This window comes from Delphinus delphis, chromosome 12 (genome assembly GCF_949987515.2).
Source record: "Delphinus delphis chromosome 12, mDelDel1.2, whole genome shotgun sequence".
NCBI lineage: Eukaryota > Metazoa > Chordata > Mammalia > Artiodactyla > Delphinidae > Delphinus > Delphinus delphis.
In genome coordinates, this window is record NC_082694.2 from 3,064,537 (window position 1) to 3,084,003 (window position 19,467).

Genomic DNA, 19,467 nt, shown 5'->3' on the forward strand with positions numbered 1-19,467 from the left:
CATCTCAAACAGTGTGGGAAAATTCCATCTTAAAAAGGAAGCAAGTCAAATGCATCCTTTTCCCCCCAGACTATAGTTGACAAAAGCTGATTGGCAGGTGAGACTGAAGGACTCACTCAGGACCAGAGAGGGCCCCAGAGCGGGGACAGTCAGTCTCCTGGCCTCTGGGCCCAGTTTGTCCTGAGGTTGGCAGTCGGTAGGCCTTCCAGGCCTGCAGCTGTTGTTGGCGGGGGCTACTCAGCCGGGAGCTGCATCGGGAGCTGGGGCCTCTAGGTGACTCCAGGGCTGCTGCTTTTTTCGGTGGCGCTGATCTTAGTTCCCCGGCCAGGGATTGAACCCAGGCCCTCGGCAGTGAAGGCCCAGAATCCTGACCACTGGACCGCCAGGGAAATCCCTGGTTCGTTTCTTAAAAAAGAAAGCCCTCCTTTGTCTAAATATCTCCTGAGTGCCTTAGCGTGTAAAGCCTGCCTCTCTCCCTCCCCCAGAAAGTCTGAGGAACATTTGTTTTTTCTTGCTCCAAAACTCCTTTTTAACATTTTTGCCTCTTTTTAAAATGTAATTGTGAAGGCCCAAAGCCTCGTTTTGAAATGATTCTGCTACGTATTTGCAGATTCTGACCAACCCCAGGCATCACTTCATTGACAGTTCATTGTATAAAGATGTCATCTTGGTGGCCTGGGACCCAGCTCCGTATTCTGCAAATCTTCACCTGGTGAGTACTTCCTTGGTGCCCCCACCCTTGAGGGTCAGACAGCGCCTTTGACCGATACATAATGGGAGTAAGTCAGGGATTAAACTTTGACGGGCAGAATGAAACCAATTGTGGGTGCGAATTAAATTCACATATGTTCACACGGTTTGAGTCCCGGTTGCAGTAGCACCCTTGCTGAGCGAAGTCCCTCTGATGCTAAAGTATTTTTCTGGAGGATTTAAAAAACAAAAATGTACAATGTCTAGATGTTCAGAAAGTCCTAGCGACACCAGAGCTTGGGCTGCTTAAACTCCGAATTTTTCCATTGTGAGATGGTTACATCACCTTTCAAGTAGTTACAAGACCTTTTGAAATACATGGGAAGTTCTTGGCAAGAAAGGCTAACCTTTGCGAATCCTTATTATTGAAATGGAACGTGTCACAGGCTTTTCCTGAGTGTGCCCCTCTTGGCTTCTGCCTCCAAATCTTTTTAATCTTATACGATACAGTGTAAAGAAGGCTATTACTAGCCATCAACATATAAGCAAGTTATCGATACATTCACGGCCTCTCTACTTTTGGTGGAACCTGGCGTGGAGAGCCAGCGCACTTGTTCTGAAAGGGGGCTGGGAAGATCGGTTAGTTTAGCCCCGTGAGCGAGGCTGTCAGCTGTGCCAGTGTCTGTGGACTCGTTCTGCCGTGACCCGAGAGGATGCCAGCTTCCTAAGATGAATGTGGGAACAGAGCTCAGCCCACCAGGGGTACCTATCCAGGAGAGCTTCCCACAGTCGATGGTCCCTCTGGAAGGAGCATTCTGTCACCATGCAGCCTAAGACAGAGGCGGGACACATACCTGGCGTGATTATGACTCTTCTCAGCCAGGGGTTCACATCAGCATCATCACTGTTCAGAGTATCCGTCAGAGCCCATTTCCCAGGAATCCAGGCATATCCAGCCTCCATGTGTGGGGTTTTTGGTTTTTTTTTTAAATATTTATTTATTCATTTGGTTGCACTGGGTCTTTGTTGCGGCAGGCGGGCTCCTTAGTTGTCGCATGCGAACTCTTAGTTGCAGCATGCATGTGGGATCTAGTTCCCCAACCAGGGATCGAACCCGGGGCCTCTGCATTGGGAGCACGGAGTCTTCAGCACTGCGCCACCAGGGAAGGCCCCCACGTGTGTTTCCGAGAGTGCTCTCTGGTTGATTCTCCTACACACCGTCTACTGAGAACCGGCATCAAGTGGGTGTTTGCACTTGTCGGCTTCCTTCCAGCCTGAGGTTCTGTGGTTTTAAGTTCTGACAGCTTTCTTGCTGTTGGTGGACCCACGAGAGGCTGTGGCTGCTGGGCCCTGCTTTCCCTCTCCCTGCCCCGGGGTTTGGGGGCACAGTGCACTAAAGATGATCTGGCCCATCCTTGTCAAAATTTTTAAAGCCACAGACCCCATTCAACCAGGGGCTGTGCCTTGGGGTCTTCATCCAAGCCCATCTTTGCCCGAGGTGTCTGTTTGAAAGGACTGTCAGAGCCCCGTGAGCTGAGCCTCTCCCCACGCGCCTCCAAACCCCATTTCTCGGTGGCGTCTGAGACACTTCTGAAGCCTTGTTTTTTAAATCAACCTTATTGTTTACTTTTTCCTTACAGTAATTTTTGTGTAACCGATGTAAGTGCACATTTTGATGGGTAGTAGCAAGTGTATACAGTCCTGTATCCAGCACCACAATTAAGGAACAGAATCTTTCTGCTGCTGCAGCGTCCCCTGCGCCCACCCATCCGTCTCCCAGACCCGACCCAAGACCCAGGCAATTACTGACATCTTTCTGCGCTAGAGATTAGATTGGGAAAACATATTTCTGAAACACAGCGATTGAAACTATGGCCATGGGCCATCCGGCCATGTTTTTTTGTTTCTTTTTTTCCTTCCTTTTTTTTTTTGTTTTTTATTTTCTTCTTGTTTTGGGGGGTGTGCCCCTGTTTTTGTAAATAAAGGTTTATTGGAACACGGCCTCGCCCATGCGTCTTGTACCCTCGGTGGCTCCAAGTAAATACACAGCAGAGCCCAGTAGTAGCAGCAGAGACTCTATGGCTCCAAAACCCTGACGTGTTTACTATCTGGCCCTTTCCAGGAAAGTCCAGTGACCCCGCCCTAGCCCTTCTCCCGCATTTTACTAAAGAATAAGGCACCAGTCCCCCAGGCTAGACCTCACCTCTGTACTCACCCCCTCATCCAGTGTGGAAATGCCTGCAGAAGAGGGGGTCCGCATCCCCTCCCAGCCCGGCCCCTCAGCCTCTAAATACCCCGCGACGTGGGCGCTGCCCGGCTTTTCACGGCGTGGTCCTCTGTTATTTTTTCCTCTTAGTGGTACAAGAAGCCGGATTACAACCTGTTCACTCCGTATGTTCAGCACCGGCAGAGAAACCCAAACCAACCGTTTTACATTCTCCACCCCAAGTTTATCTGGCAGCTTTGGGACATCATCCAGGAGAACACGAAGGAGAAGATCCAGCCGAACCCGCCGTCCTCGGGCTTCCTTGGTAGGTGGATGCCGGAAGGTGGGGTGGCTGGGCAGCGGGGTGAGGCTTAGGGGTTAACAAGTATACATTCATTTAGATGATAAGAGCGCCTACAAGGTGGCTTTACAGGGAAAACAGATGAACTGAAAACAGCGCAAAGACACTGTCCCAGTTCCCAGTGGGTTGTAACACGCGCCCCAGCCCAACATTTCCAAGGGTGAAACGAGGACTGCTTTACCTTCCTTCGTGACGGGTGGGTCAGGATGGGCCCGGCTGGGTGACCCCTTCGTTCCACAGGCCTCGTGGGGTCACTTGCAGGTATTCAGCTGTGTCATGGGGTGGCCTCACTCCCCTGCCTGGCCCCTCGGCGGGGACAGCTGGGAGGCCGGCTCAGCTGGACTGGTGACCGTGTGCCTGCAGGCGGTGGCCTCGCGGGAACTGGACCCTTGACGGAAGCTCAGGGCTCCTGGCAAGTGTTCCAATGACAGGAAGTCGAAGCTGCGGTTTCTCAGGGTGGAGGCCTGGGGACTCTCTGTGGGTCACCGAGAGACTCAAGGGCCGGAGACCCCAGGGCCACCTGGGACCTACCACCCACTTGCGTGCACATTGCTGACGTGGGCCCGGATGAAGGATGGGAGTTTGTGGCCAGAGGACCACACCCCAGACGTTGCAAGTTTCCTGGTAGGTCTGGGCTTTGCGTAGCCGGATTCTAGAGCCATGTCCCACTGTCTCCAGCAGACCCGCCAGCTGCAGTCTGAGAATGGACTTCCTGTAACGAGGGCATCACACTAGGCTCTTGTGTATTTTTCTGTAGCCAGGCTCCAATCCACAAGTTTGTGGTCTTAACCCACTTCTCTTCCTGTGTTTCAGCCTCTTGCCCCAACATTTCCTTGGTTTTACCCGAATAGGGTAATATTAAGGGAGGTCTTAGATCCCCTTGGCCATATGAAAGCTACAGTGGAACCAGAGGGTAGTAACTTTGTCCATAAACCACTGCTAATGTTCTCCACCCTAACCGGTGAATTTACACCCTGCCCCTTAACTCGGGTGCACAGTAGGTCCCCATGACTAAAGGAGCGTTTGTGGAGGTGACACGGGGTGGTGAGGGATGCAAGGCGCCGGAGTATCCGAAGCGAGGCTTGCGGGTTTTGAAGCGGGTTCGAGGTACTATAATTGAAATATTTTACGCAGAATTCGAGACAGATTAACGACGCTGCGTGCTGTGTTCCTCAAGCGTAGCTCCTCCCACCCATTTTATGTCGTGCCGTCAAGATGCTTTGTTTCCAAGTCACTTTGCGAAACCCTAAGTGCTGGAGCTTTTTTTGTTTTGTTTTGTTTTGTTTTTTGCGGTACGCGGGCCTCTCAGTGCTGTGGCCTCTCCCGTTGCGGAGCACAGTCTCCGGATGCGCAGGCTCAGCGGCCATGGCTCACGGGCCCAGCCGCTCCGTGGCATATGGGATCTTTCCGGACCAGGGCACGAACCCGCGTCCCCTGCATCGGCAGGCGGACTCTCAACCACTGCGCCACCAGGGAAGCCCAAGTGCTGTATCTTTTGTGCGGTTTCACGGACTCCTGCGGACTTAGGGAAGCGCGTGTAACGGGGGTGGAATGAGGCTGAGACAGCATAACAGGACGCGGCCACCTGATCAAGCCTCTTTCCCATCCGTGCCTCCCCGTGAATTCCTGTGGCCGATATCTGATTACGGCAGGAGCTTGGGAGACCAGTGAGGGCTGTCAGGTACCCTTACTGTCGACCTGCAGTTTGCAAGTTTCCACTGACATAGTCGCAGCTGGAGAACACTATTTCCTCACGTGTTGAAAGAAATCCTGCCACCTGTGGACAGCTTCCTTTCACAGCTGTTTGCTGAGCGTTTGTTTGGAGTTTTCAGGGGCTGCTGCTTGCCTGGGTGGCATCTTTTCCGGAATGAAGGGGACTGCGGTCGGATGTCACTGCAGGGGTGGCGGCTGGGCTGAGCGACAGTCCTTCTCTGCTGTCACTGGGTTTCCAACCATGGGCGAGTCACTTACTCGTGTGAAAGTCCCTGTGCTCCTGAGAGAAAAGGGAGTCACAACACCACCTTTCTATCAGGCCGTTCGCAATCGTTATTTTCCAGCACCGTCCTGTCCAGTATAGCGGCTACCAGCCACAGGGGGCTGCTTAGATTTCAGTTAATTAGGATTAAATACAAGGAAAACTTCTCTTCCTTGGTGCACGAGCCCCATTTCAAACTCTCAAAGCTACGTGCTCCCGGTGGCTCAGTCCTAGGCAGTGTAGACGGAGACCGTCTCCACCACAGGGAAGGTTGTAAAGGACAGCACCGCTGCGTCCTGCTGACCACAAAAAGATGAAAGGGAGCTCATGGAGAAGGTACCAGGGTCCCACTGGACACTGCCCTGTGGGTGGGGACACACGTGATAGAAGATGTTTGCTGTCATCAATCAGGTCTCCTGAATTTAAACTCCCAGCAGTATGAGTGCTGAGCAAAGGGTATGGCGTGTCGATCATCGTTGGGAAGCGCCGACTTACCGCTTTTTCTTTGAATTCTGACCAGAGGCCATATTTGTCCTTCCGGGCCACAGAAGGACAGCCTTACAATAGTAAGTGCATCAGAGACGTATGCCGTGAACCATCCGCTTCTCCAGAGCAGCAGTGAAGGGATTCTTACCCCTCTGGCACTGCACATGTATTTTTTAAATTAGAAGGAAGTAGCGCGGATCCAGGCGATTTCGATGCTCCGTGGGACCGGTTTCTCTGGAGCAACTCCTTCACGTTGTTAGGACCCTCACCCTTAGCCCGCTGGGAGCTGCTTGTTCACACATGAGGGACATTTCTCTTTCATCCCCAGTTGGATACTGGAGGTCTTCTCTCGTTCTTTGGTACTAGGAGGTGGGTTTTACCGCACCGTGGCCTGCATGAGGACAGGGAATCGTTTCCTTGGAATCCCATTGTTGCGGTGTAGCTCTCATCCAGACAGATGTTGTCCTAGAAGGTCCGTGAGCTCGTCTGGGGTCCTGCAGCCTGGCCGGATGGTTTTGCCACCTGAGGTGGTGGGGCCTCCAGCCAAGCAGGAGGCCCAGCTTCACCCCCCGGGGCTCGGGGCTGAGCGTCTTCAGGCAGACGGGCCTGGTGCACCGGCCCGACCAGCAGCATAGAGCAGGGACTCCTCTAGCCTACAGGTGACAAGGCCTTTATTGTACAAACTACCAACGCCTCGTCCTGCCTCTACTGATTATATCATAAGTGATGTTTCCAGAATTCACCGATGCAAACGCTATAATTTCAGCCTAGTTAATACATGCACAAGAATAATATGCTTAAAAACCAGTCATAACTTCCTTTCCTTTCCATTTTATTTTGAGTTTGGGGTTCTAATTTTCCGATATATCATCCAAACTCAGATGTTAACACAAAAGAGTAACACATTAACCCAAACTAATAAGCCACTTAACATCCATATTTGTGAGTGTGTCAAATCGATCACATATGGTGATCAGGAAGTTTATTAGTTACATGTTTTACATTTAAATTCACTATTCACATTAAACAGTGAATCCTGATCGAATAATACAATATAAATGAGCTAAAAGCTTGGCTTTCCAGTATTATTTACACATTATATGACTTTACTTAATATAGTAGATGCTTCTTAAATTATTTTATTCCATGAAATGCAAATTTCCAAACCATCTTTTAATTACAGATATTTTCTGGAATTATCACTTAAAATGTCATTTGTGCTCCTTCAATAATCTTAAATATAGTTCTCATAATTTTCCATCTTATGATGAATTTATGGGGAAACCACAGAATACCTGCTAGATTTCCATTAGATCAGCATATTCGATACGCTTAACCTTTCACCCTCACCCCTCATTCAGAAGCATATTTTGCAGTGTTTTATTGGACAGTCTCAGAAATTTCTAGTTTACCTCACATGTGATTATGTTCAAGTGTTACCTGGAATGGATGAAAGCCAGTATTTTTCCCGTCACTTGCATTAGGTTCTGTTTATATCCATAGCTTATTTTGCTCCACGTTAAAAGGATCCGTTCATCAAGGAAAAAATTCTCTTACCGTGAACGATTTGGGGTGTTGTTACTTTAAATATTTTGCCAGGTGCAAAGTAAGACAATTTTCGTTTGAGCACAATTAAGGTAAAAGGCTCAATGATTAAACTCTGCTGGACTCTGACGCATATCAAAGGCATCTCTATATGTGCACAGTAGAGTTTTAGAGGGAACCTCATTCATTCAGGATCTGTGATCATCTGAACATGGGTGGAAGTTTGCTTTTTATCCAGGTTTTGGACAAATAAATGAGTGTACATACTGCTTGTTATGCTGAGTCATAGCATGTGACATTTTATTAAGACCAGTGGAAATGCTTTTTAATTGGTTTGATAATTACATTGAATTACACAATATTTTAAAACCCATAATTTGGCAAATGAATGCCTCTTGAGTCATAATTGCCCAGGAAAATTTGCACTTTTTTTTCTTCAAATGAATCCCTCCTCATTTGTAAAAACTTAACATTAACTGAATTATGTTCAAAGATTTTTAAGCACTGGCTGCACACCCATTTTGATTGGCTTCGAAAAATACATTAGAAAGTGTCTCAGTATTGATCCGCCCATCAAAAAGTCCGGCTCCGCATTGAAAGCAGTAAAATTTTATTAGTGATGAAAGCAGTTACTTTTTGGTAGTCCATAAACAAAATTATGTAACATAAAAGTTCCTTAAGTGATGGTTTAAAAAATCCTTTACTGAATAGCACAGCCTTGGATGGTCTGTATTCATTTCGCTTTCTGGGTAATCCTGAGCAGTCCTAAGAAAGGAAATGAAAAACACACAAAAAAACATTTTTAGCATAACCAGCTGTGAATTCCCCGTGTCGGCTTGGCATGGGGAAATGATTAGGAGCTAACGTGATACTGTGAATTTCCAGGTATAAACGGCATCTGTGCAGAAAAGAGCCACCATGGCAGGCCTGACTGCCTGCAGGGTTGCGGGGTTGGCCCTTGGCTGGCATCTGGGAGCCTGGGTTTGGGGAGGCCCCCTTAAGTGCCAGGGTGGGTCACTGTGCCCAGATGCTTATGCGGCAGTGGGCCCACGCCCAGCACCTGCTTCCTTCCAGAGTCTGGAATGCTGGTGTGCGTCCGGCACAGCAGGCCTGTAAGAAATCATCGGCTGTGTGCTGCGTCTGGTGGGGCCTCCTAGCGAATCATCAAACCCAGAATTGAGCTGGGGCCTCCCAGCACGGTACCTTGTCAGTGTACCTCAGAGAACATCTGAGGACCACGTGTTGACGTCACTTGTGGATGACAGGGCCCAACATCACAGCACGTCAGACGTTGTTCTCAGTACGGTAGTTAAGACGCTTTCTTCAAGTCGTCCTAAGAACTGTAGGCTATGAGCTTGCCACCTATTGTGAAACTTAAAGTTTCATTCTTTAGTTGGATTTACTTAGTTTTTTCCTTAAAGAAACTTTCTCCAAATTCCCAGTTTTCAGCACTGTGCTCAGTTGAATACACGTGTGAGTTTAACTGAAGAGGCTTCTAACCGTGCTTGACAGCTCTGGTCTCTTCCGGTCTGGTCCCAACCCTATAGTCTCTCCTCCCCACACACATGCCCCGAGCTGTGCCAGGACTGTTACACCCCTCCTGACACTGAGGTCTGCCTAGGCCCCCTTTGCAATACATGAAGAAGTTTCATCTTCAGGATTCTGTGTGTGACTAAGTACTCTTAACTCCTAGGAAAAGTGATGCGCAGATATAACCACATTTAATAATGATTTTCAGTATTTATTAAATGGCAGAGTCTGAACCTAAACTCGAGTTTATGTGTGATGTCGGCCTTAATAGATTAATAAGCAGAGCACGCGTGTGCCAAATGCAATGACCACGCCGTCTACAGAAATGTAAATAAGAGAAAATATCCTCCACCTTTGCGTCCATAAACCTTGTCCCCCTTTCACATGGACCCATGAGCTATAAACTGATTTCCCTTCCCTTTGAAGGTGCTGCCAGGCCGATTCTGCTGTCAGTACCGCAGCTGGCCGTCACGTGATCACTTAGAGCAGACTCGGCTCTAACTTAAGTTTTAGGATGCTCTGGACCAAGGCTAATGGTGATAGGAGCCCACAAGTTCATACAGAAGCACAAAATGAGATGCAAAAGCCAGGAGGATGCACACAGATGACTCAAAATAAGACACTTCCTGAACCTCTGTCGGCCTTCAGTTTGGACGGCTGTGCACTACCTAGCAAATGTCAGTACTTCTGAAGCTCTAGTAGTCACTTTAAAATATAAAGTATATGTGAAAATGCAAACATATACCTATTTACTCACAGTGAAACCATAACTTTTTGCCCAGTCATAGGACAAAATCTATATTGTCTATTTAATAAATACGTGATTTAAAATGTATTGATAGTAGTTCACTAGCAGTAAGAGGAAACGTTGTCTCTGGAAAACTTTCCAGAAAACAGTAACCAGATTCGAGCACTTAGTAGACCTTTGAGGCCAAGTAGATGGCAAGGACGCCTAGAGAAATTACTCAGACTTCTTCTTACTTGGGTGGGAGTAGCAGTTCAACTCCAGGTTAGTTGTCTAACATGCAGAATGGTCAGCTACTAAGGAGACACTTCCGGGATCCTTACAGCAGAGTTTTTCAAAGAATACGTGTGTGAGACCATCCCGGTCCTCCAAGCATGGTAAGCAGACCAGCACTGGTCCAGGAACGTTTGTTATTAGTCTACGACTAGATCAGTGTAGAAACTGAAAGTATTTGGAAGGTTTTATAGCAATTTGACATAGCATGGCAACCTAATATGTGATCATTCTTCTCGTAGTTCATTGTTCGCGTATTTTACAGAAGTATTGGTCTGTGATGGATGGGAATTTTTTTAATGGCCCTTCACCACAGGTTGCTTAGGAATGCTTGTTAAAAATTCCGTTTCCGGGGCTTCCCTGGTGGCACAGTTCGTGCCCCGGTCCGGGAAGATCCGACGTGCCGCGGAGCGGCTGGGCCCGTGAGCCATGGCCGCTGAGCCTGCGCGTCCAGAGCCTGTGCTCCGCAACGGGAGAGGCCACAACAGTGAGAGGCCTGCGTACCACAAAAAAAAATTCCATTTCCTTGGGAGTTCCCTGGTGGTCCAGTGGTTAAGACTCCGCCCTTGCAATGCAGGGGGCATGGGTTCGATCCCTGGTCTGGTCGGGGGAACTAAGATCCCACATGCCACGTGGCATGGCCAAAAAAAAAAAAAAAAAAACCCATTTCCTGTACCCCAACATACACCAGGGAACCCAGGTCTCTAGGGCCGGGGACAAGCCCGGGAATCTGCATTTTAACAAGCTGCCAGGTCGTCCTTTCACGCTGAAGGCTGAGAACTGCTTTCGAGGAAGGATAACAGCGTCTCTCAGGAATGACAGTGGCTTCTCCCACTTGGAGACCAGAGTTGCAAAGGCGACGGCTAGTGCACGCAGGTCGCAGGCCCCGTGGATGAGGCTGTGTTCTGGGCTGACAGTAACGGGAGTGTGGTTTCCAGACACAGTTCCACGCTCATTTATCAGAAGCTTTTGTGCAAAAGACACCCTTGAAGGGGACTTCCCTGGTGGCGCAGTGGTTAAGAATCCGCCTGCCAATGCAGGGGACACGGGTTCGAGCCCTTGTCCGGGAAGATCCCACATGCCACGGTGCAACTAAGCCCGCGAACCACAGCTACTGAGCCCACGTGCCACAACTACTGAAGCCGGCGCACCTAGAGCCTGTGCACTGCAACGAAGAGTAGCCCCCGCTCCTCGCAACTAGAGAAAGCCTGTGCACAGCAATGAAGACCCAACGCAGCCAAAAATAAATAAATAAATAAATTTATTAAAAAAAGGAAAAAAAAGTTACCCTTGAAGCCTCTTCACTGTGCTGCAGGAAAACCGTTGTAATAAATATATGGAGGGAGGACGTTCAGGGATGAATCCTTCATGAAGGATTCTGGGATGCTTTGATGTGGTTCCTCGGGCACAGCTGGCCACACGCCACGCCCAGGGAAGGGAAGGGAGGGCGGGCGGCCAGCGCGAGCCCTGATGGGCAAACACTGAAGCGCCCTCAGCTCCACAGACACAGGCCTGTGACTCTCACCCAGAGACACACGTGGCAGAGGCGGCCTTGCTCATCAAAGGTTTAAAGTCACAGGAATAAACGAATGTAATTCTCTGGGCACATGGCTTTCTCATCCACTGTGTCAATTCCTCATGGGTGATTTTGTGATGATGAAGAGAAACGTACACAGAGCAGGGATACCAGGGGGGAAGGAGGGGGCAGGATAGTTCGGGAGTTTGGGATTGACGGGTACACACTGCTATATTTAAAAGAGATAACCAATAAGGACCGACTGTAGAGCACAGGGAACTCTACTCAGTATCCTGTAATAACCTAAGTGGGAAAAGAATTTGAAAAAGAATTTAAAAAAACAAAAGAGGCAGAGATCTTATCGCCTGTGCGAGGCTGGGCTGGTGCCCACCCCCTCGGTGACTTGAAGCAGGCGCTGGTCCTCGGTTCTCTCTTGGCTTCTCCTGGATCACGGTCACGGTGGGCGGGGCCCACGGACGCGGGAGGGGGAAGGGAGCCCGCAGAGCTGGGAGGAAGAGGGGGACTGAGCAGGGGCTTGAAGTTTCGACGCAGCTGTTGGGAACAGCGTCACTTCCTAGCCCTTGACCTGAAGAATCTGTCTCTCGTTAGGGGCGTGGTTTACTCTCAGCCACAGCACCTCCGTGGCCCGCAAGGCGCATCCTAACATCTTCTCAGCAGGACCCCAGGGTCCCCTCTGTCGTCCTTTCTGCTTCCCATCCTCTTCTTCCCCCCACCCCGCCCTGCCCAACATGGTCCCTGCGGCTTCAGGCCTCACCTCCCTGGGGACCTTTCTGGATCCCCAGGCAAACCAGGCCCTTCCCACTGCTCCCCTGGGCCCCTCGTGCCGCACTTTCTCCAGCTGTGGGGATTTCCATGCTGCATGCACAGTTGATTAATTAGAAATACAATCGTCCTCTGCAGAGAGGCCTTGTCTGTAACAGGAGCTGTGTGACTTCACGTGTTTTTCATAACAAGGGATATCCTCTCATAAAAGGGCTAAGCGTTACTTTCTTCTTTTCTTTTCCTCTTGGCGTGTTTTTTTTTTTTTTTTTCCTTTGGCTGCACCACGCGGCATGTGGGATCTTAGTTCCCCACCCAGGGATCGAACCCACACCCCCTTCATTGGAGGCGTGGAGTCTTAACCACTGGATCTCCGGGGAAGTCCATATGTTTTTTAAGTTTAAAGAATGTTAACAAAGATGATGGTGGAGCTAGGAAAAGAAAGCTCTTTAGTATAGATCCAGAACGAGATCTGCTCAATGGTCATATGGTTTTATAGCTATCTTGAACATTAAAAAAAAAGAAAGCAACTTTAATATTGACAGTTCCAGTGAGAAAAATAATTTTAATATTAATTTTGAACTCTGTATCTCCATCTCTTTCCGTTGAAGCAACTATTTTTGCATCTGTTTTTTTATAACATGTGTTTCTTTGTTATATCACAGTCCTGCTGCACATTAGTTGGACCTGCATGTCGAAGGTGGTACATGATATTCTGACTTGGGGATGCAGATCTGGCGCTGACCGTCCTTTCCTTAAGTTTGATCACTTTGTCTTTTCTTCTCACATTCCTGGGCCCCCAGCAGTCAAGTGGACGAGTGAATGTTTCATAGCATCACGTCTTAACACGCCCCCAGCCCCCAAACCGCACGCACGCCCCTCACTGGAAGTTAGAGCCACAAAGTGAAGCCGACAAGGAAGGGGGCACAGAGCAGGAATCTCCTGCCCCAGCCGTGCCCCTCCGCCCCCGCCCCTTCAAAGATGCCCCCAACCTCGTTACCTTTAAAAAAGCAAGAAAGCAGGTCATATAGTCATTCAACAAGCACGGGCCCCCAACTCTCCACCAGATAACTGTGCTCGCCACTAGTGACAGAAAGATGGATGAGGCCCAGCCCTAACCCTCAGATCCTCTGCTGTCTGGTGGGAAAGACAGACTGTAAACAGACAATTCCAGTGTCACGGTCAGAAGGACACAGAGATGCGTAGACAGACAGGGAAGACACGAGCGCGGAATCCGGATCCTGCGTTGCTCACGGCTCCGGTCTCTCCTGCAGGCATCCTGCTTATGATGAGCCTGTGCGGCGAGGTGCACGTGTACGAGTACATCCCGTCCGTGAGGCAGACGGACCTGTGCCACTACCACGAGCCCTACTACGACGCGGCCTGCACGCTGGGCGCCTACCACCCGCTGCTCTACGAGAAGCTGCTGGTGCAGCGGCTCAACACGGGCGCCCAGGGCGACCTGCACCGCAAGGGCAAGGTCGTGCTGCCCGGGCTGCGGGCCGTGCGCTGCCCACCGGGAGCCTGAGGGGCTGGCCGGGCTCCGAGTCCTGGAGATGCTGGAAGGTGCCCTGGAGGTGGCGCAGCGTTCGGTCGCCAGCTGTGACTTCGTGATGGCCACGGGGGTCCTTCCCTTTCTAAGCCATTGAGTATTTACGACTGCTTTGAATATAGAAGTGGAACTCAAAGAAATAAACTCAAGAAAGTTGCAAAAAACTTTTGTAAAGAATAGCTAGGAAAAAAGCAAATGTATAACAAATGGGTAAATAGCTCGAAAATGTTAGTCTTCTCTTTACTAGGGCTGGTTTCAGCAGGTGTCAGGGATACACCTGATAGATGACACAGTTTGTACCTGGAAGCACCCATGCTGAGGGACAGCACATGTCCCATCAACTGTGCCACGTGTACGTGCACTTGTCACGAAAGAGCCTAGAGTTGCTGACGAACGTCTGGATTAGCGCCCAGGCATGCTTACACTAACAGCAGAATCCGCGGTATATCCTTTGAGGGCTTTCTGACCCTCGGCATCCCCATCTCTGCTCCCAGCTGCCACCGAAGGCTTTGCTCTTTGTGTATCAGACACATTTCTAAAACCATAAAGCCTTCCTCCTGCGCAATCCAAGAAAAAGCCAACCCGCAAGAGCAGCTCTGGGGATGCACACCTGTCTCTCTCATGCTTTTTTCTTGCAGGTTAATATCAGCTATTGGGATCCTGACGGTGATACACCGGTTTTTCACTAATTCTTCCTACAGACAGATGTTTAGGAATCCCACCCTTGTTTTCACCTACCTGTTTTATGTCAGCAACATAACAAAGCCGTGTAATTAAATACAGTTGTGTGAAAGCATTGCTCTTTAACAAATAGGAAAATAAGTATTAATACACGCTTCAGAGGGAGAGGCAGGGAGAGGGAGGAGTGTCATCCCAGTGTGTTGGCTGGGTCAGTTGCTTTTGTTGTGATCTCAACTTTTGTCACTGATACATCAAAAAACAATTTTTTTTTTTGGCTGTACATGTAGTGAAACAGAAACGCTTTGGAATACCTTTTAGTGAAACATGCGATTTCAATCTATAACTAAAACCTATCTGAGTGGTACAGTTAAGACGTCTTGGCCATGACGAGAGCAGCTTAATTAAATCTGTCGTCTTTCGCAGTTGTGTGAACGTCAGGAGAGTTTACTGCGCAGGGTTTTCTGTTCCAGGATCGGTTTTTTTCCTGAGCAACCGTGGCTGACAGAAACCAGACTCAGCAGCAATCGGGTTGGGTCCCAGGCATCTCCTACAGCTTATTGTTACAGTGAAGGAGGGTGTCACTGAAAAACTTCAATCGTGACTATATCCACCAAAGCCCACTTTGCGAGCTTTGCTTCTGGATCTGTGAGGAGGGATGGTAATTCTGTTCAGCACGTTGGCTTACGTCTGAGATGTGGCCAGGCCACTTTTCTTCCTGGTTTCCTGAAAGAGCGTGCTCCTGTCCAGTGTCCGGTGAGTAACATTTCAGTGACTCTGGGCACTGGGAAGTGGCTGATACGGGGTGAGCAGTCCAGCCACCCTTGTTCCCCCCCAGACCCTCCAGGCTCTGCCTTCAGAGGCCCATGACGCTGAAGGTTCTGTAATAATCTTCCTACTGGATTTCCCTACCGGCCTCCTTATGTCCAGGGCAGCCCCCTCTGGTGGCATGAGATCATGGGTAGAAGAAAATTTATGGGGGGTCAATGTAAATATTCAAGTTCAAAAGCCCCAGAAAACACTGCAAAGATCTTTAAGTATTGATACCCTTTGTGACACATGTACTTTTAAAACGTACTTTCAGTGTCACCAAGGTTACAAGGTTGAAGAGAGTAAAGAAAATTTTATTAAAAGTTTTGGATTTATTATGGCCTTAAAGACCCTTGGGAACCAAGGTCTGCTAAACATTGAGAAAATGGGGTACACGTATTAATACAACGCGGGCTGGGCATTCTCCTATTTAAAAGTTTAAATTGTTTAACTCCTTAAAAGTGTTAGGAGGTTTTAGTTGATGTGCCGGCTGCTTCTAGAATGAATGAAATCGGCCCTAAGAGGCAGTGTTTTCCCAGACATTGACGAAGCCCTCAAATGCCACGAACGGCAATGAACGCCCGGCTTTCCGCGGACCAGTTACAGGAAACGGCGCCCGGCTGCGTTTCTTCCAGGCTTCGCCTCTTCCAAGGCCCTTCACCCTCTGCTGAGGAGGGATGTTTGATAAGCCCAAGCCGTAAGGTGGCCTTCACTCTCAGGACGGAAGGAGGTCACGTTGCTTCACATCTCGAGGCAACTTCACTCGATCTTCTGTTGCTGCTACTGCCGCAATGAAACAACCATGGACCAAGAATAACAACTCGCCTGCATCCAGGCCCTTCCCCAGCCCTTGCCCAGGTACAAGCGGGAGGTCTAACAGATGTGCGCCCTCACTGTCCCCAGGGACACCCGTGCTGGTCTTGTGTGTCACCTTACAGGGCACAGGGCCCGCGGGTTGGCGGGTAGGAGTTGCAAGGAAGCATCCTCTCCCCTCAGAGCCCGCGCGGGGCTTAGGCTCACCTTTCGGTCCGTCCCGGGGTCTACCCTCGTCTGCGGGACGCAGGGCTCAAGGAACCTCGGTCCCCTCCTCCCCACGTGTCCCTCGCCCTCGGCCGGCAGCCCGACCTTCAATCCCCCCTGGGCTCCCCAGTAATCCTCTGTCATGGTAGCCGTAGCATCTGCACAAGGCAATGCTGAAACGAATGTTAGCCTTTTCCAAATCGGGAAATGAAGTCAAGGGTTTAAAGCCGCCCCGGGTTACTCTGTTACATGATCATGAGCCGGTTCATTCTGGTGGAACAGATTAATACCTGCTGTTGTGGGCTGACCCTTCCGGGCAGGACCACTTACAATCACTGAATTAATTAGGTCCCATCTGGCTGCGGAAGTGGGATCGGGCTCACGTGAGTAATGGTAGGTGATGGAGGGATTTCGTGTGCACAAATGACATAATGAAAGCGCTCTCTCTCCAGCCTTTCTCTTAGAGATCAAGGCACCGTGCGTGGCTGAGACCGGTAGCCAAAGTGACCTGGTCTCATTGCTGCTTAGCTGTGGGAAGAAACGGAGCTGGGAGGTGGGGTGACTATCGAGGAACACGTGACTGAATGCACAGGCCAGATGGGGTCTGAATACATTCACTCAGGTTGTCTGTGTCGACTTCTCACTTTCTGATCCTTTAGGACTCTTGCCCAGTGGTTCCACAGCTGACGAGGGCAGCTGAGTGTAGGAATTCAGTGCTTAGGGAAAGTGTACCTGAGTCCAGGCTCGTGCTTTGTACTCCAGGTATTTCCTTTGTGAAATTATTCTGCATGTTTCTATCTCTCGGGCATTATTTTACACAATTGGTAAATGAAAGGTATTTATCTTTCAAGGAAATAAACTGTAAGTTCTGATTCTTGCTTTATTAAGTGAGTGAAGACTTTTTAGTAAGAGGAAATCCAACAAATTTCTCTACAGGCTTTGGGCTAATGGAATTTAAAGAATTAAAGACGTTGATAGAGTTCTTACTCTTGTTATAGAAAGTGTGCATGTAGATATAGTTATATAATTGTATACATACATATCTACACACATGGCTGATTTTATATTGTCTTTTTCATCAAACTTTATTTCTGAAACGTTTACAATAAATTTTGTTTTAATTATGCAAACACCAATTTTTTAAGAGAGGTAAGCAAATGTTACATGTCCTTCTGTCAAACAGAAGTCCAGTCTTCCCACGCAGTGTCTTTCACACATTCCGGCTACATTTAAAGGTCTGGCAGAAATATTTAACAGGTGCTGAGGGTAGAGCTATGACCTGAAGGTGTATCATTGCCAGAAGTCTGGTTGAACTCTGACCTTTGATGGGTAATGGATGTAGAGTTCACGGCTTTTGCAAGATTAGGGGAAGAAACACTTATTTGGTTCTATGGAAAATAGTCTTCTTACTTGGTAGGTTTCACACAAATTAACTGCATCGGAACTGTTAAAACCTAACATTTATGATACCACACAGCCTGTTTTACTCTAGATAAAATCCTTATGAAGCTTTTCCGGTGGAAACCAGTGAACTTTTTTAACAGCTTAGGGAATTTTTTTGTATAATTTTTAAAATCGAGATGTGTACTCTTCAAACGAATTAAGGCTTGAGGTTTTCCAGGAGTCACCTTTTAAAAGTGTTTGTACACATTTTAACACTTTGATATTTTCTAGTTTGGTTTTGTATATTTTTACGTGTACACAGTGTACAGACTTTTTTCTTGTAAATAAAATGTTTTCATTTGTCTAGAAGTTTCTGTTTTAATTTGTAGAAGTTGCACAAAATAATGAGCCACCCCTAGGAAAAGAAACGGCACAAAGTTGAGACCTAATTGGAAGACTGTAAAAAAGAGTAACACCAGGGCTTCCCTGGTGGCGCAGTGGTGGAGAGTCCGCCTGCCGATGCAGGGGATGCGGGTTCGTGCCCCGGTCCGGGAAGATTCCACATGCCGCGGAGCGGCTGGGCCCGTGAGCCATGGCCACTGAGCCTGCGCGTCTGGAGCCTGTGCTCCGCAACGGGAGAGGCCACAGCAGTGAGAGGCCACAGCAGTGAGAGGCCCGCGTACCGCAAAAAAAAAAAATAATGCTGTCATTAAACTAGTGGACTCTTCGGTGTGTGCTGTGAACACAGCAGCCACACGCCACAGGAGGATACTGAACAGCTGAGTCTCATCAGAACTGAGACGTGGAGTGTAACATACACCCTGGATTTCTAAGACTTAGTGTGAAAAGATGAATGTAAAATATCTCAATAATTTTGTTATATTGATACATTGAAATGAATTTGAGATAGAAGGGGTATTCGTGGTTCCAAAAGACTGGAAGGCAGAATAACTTAATAAGAATTAGAAAGGACCGTGACAGGACCGCGATCTACCCAAGCAGCGGGTTCCACAGCCCTTACTCATGTTGCTGGGATGTTTCTGTGTCACTGGCTGCTTGAAGGAGGCCACTAGGACCCCACTGAGCTGCCAGGCCCACTGGGCCACCACACTTAACGGTCGTCACGAGACAAATAATCAGACTCTGAAAGCCAGCCACCCTCACCCTTCCCCAAGGAAAAAGAAATCTGGAAAAAGGAATCAGCCCTGAAGCTGGCGCTGAGCGCCCGCTGTGTAGCAGATTCTGGGCCAGTGTGATCCCGGGAATCCTCAACAACACCCTCGGGAGGGATCCTCACCCCCACTTGATACACAAGGAAACTGAGGCCCCAGGAGACTTTGGACGAAGCTCGTCGTGACAGAGCAGGGTTTGAGTTCAGGTCCTCTCAACCCAAAGTCTGTAATTGTTTCACCTAACCTTTCTGTCTAAGGAACAAAATGAATTCCAAGGAAAAACACTGGGGCTTGCCCTATGCAGAAGACATGGGGACATTCACCATGAATTCACAGTATTTCCAAGGAAATGTCCTTCACTCTTCTACAACCCAACTTTGCTGACACACCATCGAGTACAAAGCCTCAGGGAATTCCACACAGCTATGAAAACCACGGCTAAAAAGACAAGTAATAAGATAGGAGAAAGTTCATGGTATAGTGTTAAGGTCAACAAATAGGACAGAAACTGTATGTTATAATTAAAATCTCTTTCTCATGTATGTACACACACACGCATATATTACTTACACATTTATACACATATGCACATATGAGCCATACGTAAATACACAGATGACTTAAAAATACTTTAATATGCCAAAATAATTAGAACAAGCGACTATCTGCATGGTGGGAAAATGGGTGGTTTATATCTTATGATCTTACCTTACTTATCTTAGTTGTGCTTAATTTTACACATTTT

At 48.5% G+C, this 19,467-nt stretch overlaps 1 protein-coding gene across 1 annotated transcript in view; it reads left to right on the top strand.

Moving 5' to 3' along the window:
- The window catches only part of ST6GAL2 (ST6 beta-galactoside alpha-2,6-sialyltransferase 2), a 58,578-nt gene extending 44,317 nt beyond the window's left edge, over positions 1–14,261 (top strand). Inside the window, exons 4-6 of the mRNA XM_060027652.1 lie at positions 611–712; positions 3,047–3,221; positions 13,382–14,261. Of these exons, the coding sequence (XP_059883635.1) occupies positions 611–712; positions 3,047–3,221; positions 13,382–13,635 (531 nt within the window). The 3' untranslated portion in view covers positions 13,636–14,261. The remainder of the gene's footprint in view (positions 1–610; positions 713–3,046; positions 3,222–13,381) is intronic.
- Positions 14,262–19,467: the final 5,206 nt, after the last annotated feature.